The sequence below is a fragment of the Solanum pennellii genome, chromosome 3 (genome assembly GCF_001406875.1).
Source record: "Solanum pennellii chromosome 3, SPENNV200".
NCBI classification, from domain to species: Eukaryota; Viridiplantae; Streptophyta; class Magnoliopsida; order Solanales; family Solanaceae; genus Solanum; species Solanum pennellii.
The window spans coordinates 2,546,507-2,553,792 of NC_028639.1; the positions used below are offsets into that span (position 1 = coordinate 2,546,507).

The 7,286-nt window shown below is 37.6% G+C and overlaps 1 protein-coding gene across 2 annotated transcripts; it reads right to left on the reverse strand.

Annotated features, from left to right (window-relative positions):
• Window positions 1-281: 281 nt before the first annotated feature.
• Window positions 282-5,971, reverse strand: LOC107013074. 2 transcript variants are annotated; one of them, XM_027915422.1, is made up of 9 exons: window positions 5,822-5,971; window positions 5,475-5,742; window positions 5,257-5,355; window positions 5,055-5,153; window positions 4,856-4,954; window positions 4,256-4,440; window positions 3,799-3,887; window positions 3,223-3,573; window positions 282-2,853 (listed from the first exon to the last, which is right to left on the reverse strand). In XM_027915422.1, exons 2-9 carry the CDS (start codon window positions 5,627-5,629, stop codon window positions 1,621-1,623), a joined length of 2,310 nt encoding a protein of 769 aa, XP_027771223.1. In that variant the 5' UTR covers window positions 5,630-5,742; window positions 5,822-5,971; the 3' UTR covers window positions 282-1,620. The 2 variants fall into 2 exon arrangements, with proteins under 2 accessions (XP_027771223.1, XP_015068548.1); XM_015213062.2 differs by having other exon boundaries at window positions 282-699; window positions 1,615-2,853; window positions 5,475-5,971.
• Window positions 5,972-7,286: the final 1,315 nt, after the last annotated feature.

Here is a 7,286-nt window from a genome sequence, read left to right on the forward strand (position 1 = left end):
TGATTCAACCACAGGATATACAGAACAACGGCGGATCAAGGATCTATAGGATATTACTATATAGCAGCCATGGATTTAGCTTAATAACAAGTACTTATATATGCGTTGTTGTTTTCACCTGTGCAGTTTGTCCATACTGTAAAAAACAAACAGAGATGAGAATTGTGATGCTGAAAATAGAAAGAAAGAAAGGAGTCAGTGATATTCTATTTCCATCAAGGTTATTTTAGTATCCTTAATTAGATTATAATCTAGAGAGTATCTGATTATCTAACCATTAATTAGTTTAAAAGACAAAGAACTTGTTAATTGCATTGCAGAAATCGTTCAACTCTAGTATGTTTACATATACTGGTAACTGGTATGAATCAAGACATTGATATCCAGAGATAAGAACTGAAGTTTGATTTATTTAACATCCTGATGAATGTTGTGTTATCCTATAGTCAGTTACTTTTGCTACTAAAACAAGTGCCTGCAAGCTGCCTTTCTGTCCAAACCTAATGAGGGTGTTATCTACAAACTTTAGCAGGAGGTGAGATCTGTGCAATTATTGTCAGCAAGCAATTGCGCACTCCATCAAAATGATCATATCTACTACATACTAGTATTCTACGGCGCATTCTTTGCTGCAGAGACTGGAAGTTAGATAGCTGCAATTGAGTTTCCTTTTTGCTTCCGGTTATACATCAGCAGCATCTGGATAATTTGCAGTATGATAAGGACCTTGAAATCTTTGTCTTCAGATGAATCTAGCAGATGGAAATAGAAAAACAAAAGAATAGGCATGCTAACGTATTGGCAATTGCTTATAGCATTATGATTTGAGGCTGAAGCTGTTTTGAACATCTTCATCCAGCATGAAACTAAAATAAAGACATTACAGTTGATACAGTTGAAACTTATTGAGAAGATGGTCTTATGCTTTACATGGTGCTAACATAAATGTCTCATTTTCTTCTTCATCATAACGTGTGCTACATAGCAATGACTGATCTTGAGAAGAAATTCAGAGACTGCTAAATGCAACATGGATTAGAAGCAGTACTAATCATATGTCATAATACGCTAGATATGTAACTACTTATATACACCTTATAGAAGATACATATTAACCGCTTAAACAGGGATATATAGTTGAAATGTTCTTGGTATTTTTCAGTTAAACATTTACCTTTCCTAATACAAAAGAAAATGCGAAAAGTAGCTGAGATAAGTATGGAAGGCAAAACCTGAAGTCACTGCCCAGATGATTAAGTTATCATAGCCTTTGGAATTTCGAAAGGAGTCCCAAACAATTGGTAATTGGGAGAAAGAAACTACTAGAGTAGGGCATTTGAACTTTCTTCTGACCGAAATTTGGAAACATTGCAATGATGAAGAGAAATTGAGTAATTATTCAAACTCTTTTTCCCGCTCGTTGGGTTTGGGTGGTGGAATCAATTCCCATTGCTGGAGAATGACAAGTTTTAAACAGTCCAGATAAAAGGAAAAGATGTTTGCATGCAGTATCAAGGATGGAGAATGACCAAATAAATACAAGTTCCTGTCTTTCTCCTATGACAGGGTCTTATGTATAATTTGGAGGTAAGAGAACAGGGTCGGAAAAGGTACCTCACTTCATATTGGAAATCCAAATCTGGGGTAGTTTAATTGTTGATGATAAGTCTCAGGTAATTTTTGCATGTCATCCCATTGTTGTACAACATCATAAACGACATGCTCAATAGGATCTGCTTGTGATTCACGTAGCAATTCCATTTGCTGAAGAGAATTATCTGGCTGATACAACATTGGATACCGTTCAAGATGTTCATATTTCTTTTCCATGGCAGGTGCGATTTTCATGGAAGACTCGTGATGAATTTTAGACCAAGGGTAAAAATATATTGCAGGAGGGTAATAATGACCATGTTTTTCTTCTCTTATATTCTTGAAATGACTGCAAGTAAAATAAAGATCCAATGGATGAAAAGTTGGAATTTCTGGATTAACAAGGATACACGAGGTCTTAGAAGAGATCTGATGGGGATATGGTTTCCGGTAGGTTGCAGAGCTTGAAACTTTCCGACCAGGTAGAAAGGATTTCTCATAACAATGAGCAACTTCTGGGTGTCCAGTACTGTCAGAAGTGAGATTAGGCTTCAATCTATCAGTTCTACCAACAAAAGTTACCTCTGAGCAATGGTCTGAGAGGGACAAAAGATGGTCAACAGAAATCAAACTGTCCTCATCAGGCAAATTGATTTCATCTTCCACAATATCTAAATCAATAGAAGTGTCCACATTAGCGATTTTGGGATCTTTTGGCTCTTCCTGATAATTGAGCAAATCCAATTCATCTTCATCCTGTATATGTAGTGGAACTTCAGATTCAGTTATGTTAACTGTATCAGCTGAGTAACTGTCCCTAGATTCTTGCTCCAAATGAATAACATCCAATATTTCAGTCCAAAAATCATCAAAAGGACATTCACTCTCCTCGATCTCATCCAACTCAAGCTCACAATCAAAGATAGAATCTGCGATGCCTTCACCATCTGTCTCAAAAGCTCCACAATCGCTGAGAACTGATGCTAAGAAGAATTCATTGGGCTGTAATTCTTTGGTTTTAGATATCCTCTCATACAAATTTTCCTGTGAAGGAAAGAATGCTTCTCCTAAGAGCAACTCATTATTGATTTCAGTTTCAAAATCTTCCTTGGACTCCCAATTCAATTTAAGATTTTGATGGCTTTCTGCTGCTAAAATGTTGGCTGTATGAATACCATTCTCCATTCTACCAGTACATGGCCCCTTCAAGCATCTTGTTTCAATGCCAGGAAAGTCAGTATGTTGCAGTGATACTTCCTTCTGCAAAGAAGATGAAACAGGACAAACTTGCATCACTATAATTGCAGTTGTGAGTTAGGATGTATCATGCTTATCTAACTGAATGAAAATGGACTCTACAGCCACATTTCAATTGTTTTCTCAACGTTCCTACCCCTCCCTCGTTGACTTAACGAAATGTCATCTAAATGTCAAAGCAAACTATAAAATGTGATACTTGCAAGGAAAATAAACTTTCAAATCTAGGAAATGTCCCTAACACCACTTACAAGACAAAGCTGATAATTTATCACAAACCTACTAAGAAAAGAGGGAAAAGGGGATAACAAAATGAATATTGGGACTTAAGTATCTCTCAGTAATCAACATCTAAGCATGTCCACAACTTACCTCTAGTGACTCTCCAAATTGTCTTGTTTCAAATTCTTCCAGATTAATAATCGCAATTGATGCTTTAGGTTCAGAATCAAGAAGTTGTTCTTGCTGAGTAGTGATGGCACCATTAATAGAACCATGTGTTTTGCAATGTGACTTCTCGTCATCCACAAACTTGATGACAGATTTTTGGGCTTCAGATAAGTTTGCAATCTGCTTTCTCCAATGAGTACTTTTATTCCCAAGTACATCATCTTGAAAAGTATCATTTTTTGATTGTACATCCTCTTGAACAGTACAGTCCGTGTTAGTCAGAGACTTTGTTCCTTTAGATGAATGGCTAGCATATGAATTGGAACCGCCAACCTGCATAATAACCAGTCTTAATCTATAAAAGTTAAATGCTCTTCATGGAACACGTACAAAAAGATCAAGCTTATGTAGGTCACATACAAGTGAGTTATTCTTTTGCTCAAGAAACGTACTAGAACATTACAAGTGAGTTATTCTTTTGCTCAAGAGACATACTAGAACATTATAGTGTTACAGGAGCCATAATCATGACCAATTTTGAGTGCATAATAACCAGACCTTGTAATACTGTGGTGGACGATAAGGGTTCTTGCTCTTACTAAGAAATGATCCCAAAATCCCAGAACAATCATTCTGCGCCCTGGAATCTGCATTACACATATTATCAGAACAGGGCTATGAACAGTACTTTCTTAGCTACGTATTAGTTAAATAGTGAACCATCTGTGACTGAGCCTTAGAAATGTATGCAACATCAACACGTAGAAAAATGAAGTGTGCTATTGAAGCATTGATTTAGCCAAGAGAAATTGATCCACCAGAACATAGAAACCTATTACAATTGTTTCCTGTACATAAAAACTCTGTTTCTTGAAACAAGCTTGATAATACAGTTCAAGTGCTCTGTGCATAAAGATTTTACACTTACACCTGTTCCTTGCATGGTTCACAAAGTGAAATGTGATATCAAGGATTGAGTTTGATTGATCATATTCGATGCATGCACCAACTATACCTGAATCACAGCATCCCTGTGAAACTTGTTTTCCCCATCTCCCACAGCATAATCGAGAATCGGCAACCAAATCACATCTAAGAACAGGTGATGAGCCAGTGTAATAATTGTTTGAAGTATATGGGGGTAGGATTGTAGATGTTTGTTGCATTCCCAGCTTACACTCAGATAAACCATCAAGTTCGCTGTTTCAAAAGCAATTATAAGAACACAGAACCACCACGTCACGAGAAACAAATAAGAAATTTTTTAACCTATCAGTGTCGTGCGTCCACCAGTCAACGTTGGCTTTGAATATAATATTTCTGTTTTCATTTCATTTTCTTCTTTTTCGTATCATTTTCTTCTTTTCGTATGGTAGGAAACTGAGTTGTTATCAGCTAATAAATGTAAGACAATAACGACATCAAAATTCTAAGCTGTACATGGAAATACACAGATTAAGTTCATGGTGGCCAGACAATTAAATTCAAGTGAAATTTCTTCTTTTATGAGCAATAAGTGGCAGTTCAGCACTTTTTCTCGCAGCTAAATCATGATGAACTATAAAGCACAGCAGAGATCTAAGCAAACAACAAAAAGTTGTGAAACATCACTCACCGTAAAATGGATGGATCAAAATCTTTGGGCAAGTCTTCACAAATTTGCAGGTTAGACAATGATAACATGAATGTTTTAGTGTACGTAAGCCTTGAATATCTGCATATAAAGCATGATGAGATAAAGCAATTAAGAATGCAATGTCAAAAACAGAGACCTAATCAAGCAACTGAAAGTTATGATTTATCACTATCATTACCGCAAAACTGATGAATCAAAATCTTTGGGTAAGTCTTTACAAATTTGCAGGTTAGACAACGATAACATGAATTCCTTAGTGTACGTAAGCCTTGAATCTCTGCAGATAAAGCATGATGAATTGATGATATAAAGCAATCAATAATGTATTGTCAAAAATAAAGATCTAATCAAGCAACTGAAAGCTGCTACTTATCACTCACTGTAAAGCTGATGGATCAAAATCTTCAGGCAAGGCTTTACAAATATGCAGGTTAGACAATGATAACATGAATGCTTTAGTATAAGTAAGCCTCGAATCACTGCAGCACAAGAATTAAAACAGAAATCCATGTCAACAGATGCTAATTGATTAACCGCTAGTATATGTGGCTAGTTTCCGTTAAATAAACGCAATAACTCAAAAAAGTACTAATATCACTTTAAGATCTCTGCAGTGGTTCTGGTTTCCTCCGATTCCAACTGCTCTTCCGAGCTGCATTGTTCAACTTCCACACTCATCCCAAAGTCACAGCACAAATTTTCACAGTCCGTAAGCTTATGCAGTTCCCGCATATAACTTTCCACTACGTTCATCTTCCGAGCGTCAAATTCACACTCGCAACCAAAATCAACTCTTTGTTTGAGATAACAAGCTTTTGTATCGTCAACGTTGATGTATATGTTCAGTAAAACCCTAGCTACCACACCTGTGCAGAACGAGGAAACTAGAAAACTCGATTTCCAAAGTCCAAACGGAACTCCATGGAAATGCGCAGAGACGATTACCTGTTTACATTCTTTCGCACTGATGAAGATGACAGAGCTTTACAAATGGCTGGAAAACGTGTACTTTTTTCATACTAAAAGCGGAAAGAAGATTGTAGAACAAGAAATAAAAGCATGACTCTTCAAGAGTAGCAGAGGTGAGAGGTATCTGTCTTTATAGTAACAGACTAACCAGAGGTACTTTTGCTTCTCCACCAACGTACTGAGGTATAGGTGGGGTTAGAACAGTCTTTACACTCTAGACATATTTTGAACAACATTTATTTTATTTTAGAAAATTTTCAAAAACTTGCCAATAATTAATTTCATTTTCAGTATACAGAGTCAGAACTGTTCCCAATGGCAAAATAGAGTTCTATTATGTTGTGTTAATGAAAAATTTTCTTTAAAAAGTTATGAAAACTGAAGGAATATTAATTGTATTGAAGTGTTAACCTAATAAGGGAATACATGGGAGATATATATAGGAGATATAGGAAGGAGTACTAATCCTAATAGGACTAGGATTAAGGAGTACTAATCCTAACTAATTCTAATAGGACTTGGATTAGTACACAGTAAATACTAATATTATGTAATACTATTTATTTAATACTATCTGTTATTATCCCCCCTCAAGCTGAGCTGAGCGGAAGCGAACGGAAGCTTGGAACTGAGGTAATCGTGCTGTCGGCTCGGGAGAGGCTTGGTGAGAATATCAGCCGGTTGTTCTTCAGTGGGTACATACTGCACAGTCATGGTGCCGGCCTGAACTTCATCGCGAACAAAGAGACAATCGGTATCAACATGCTTCATTCTGGTGTGTAGGACGGAATTCTTGGCCACACAGATGGTTGATTTGTTGTCACAATAGAGAGCAGGAACAGTGTGAGTGGCGCGGAGTTCGCGAAGAATATATGTGACCCACATGGTCTCAGCAGCAAGAAGAGCAAGGGCGCGGTATTCAGCTTCAGTCGAGGACCGAGAGACCTTGGGTTGTTTTTTTGTACACCAGGAGATCAGGTTCGGCCCCAAAAAAACGAGAAACCCCGATGTAGATTTTCTGTCATTTTTATCATTCGCCCAATCTGAATCTGAGAAACCCCGAAGCTCCAAGTCCCCGGGTCGAATGAGTAAACCACGACCAAGAGTGCCAAAAATGTACCTGAGAATGCGTTTTAGACAATGGTAATCATGTTCACTTGGTTGATGCATGCGCTGAGCAACTCGGTTGACAGCAAACTGGATGTCAGGACGGGTAATGGCCAGATACTGTAGAGCCCCAATGAGGCTGCGGAAGTGGGTGATATCGGCAAAGGGGGTGTCGGCTCCATTCGTAGACGAAGAGACTGCCATCGGTGTTGGTTGACTGGTGCATTTTTCCAGTCCAGCTTTCTGCAACAGATCTCGAGCATATTTTGACTGATGAAGAAACAAGCCGCTGCCTGTCCGAGAAACCTCCATTCCCAGAAAATAATGTAACGGG

Excerpts from the sequence above, each read along its gene's own strand:
- LOC107013074 (XM_027915422.1), bottom strand. The coding sequence starts at position 5,629 with ATGAACGTAGTGGAAAGTTATATGCGGGAACTGCATAAGCTTACGGAC. Across the intron at positions 5,154-5,256 it reads TTTGATCCATCAGCTTTACA|AGATTCAAGGCTTACGTACA; the intron begins GTGAGTGATAAG and ends CTTTATCTGCAG. Across the intron at positions 4,955-5,054 it reads TTTGATTCATCAGTTTTGCG|ATATTCAAGGCTTACGTACA; the intron begins GTAATGATAGTG and ends CTTTATATGCAG.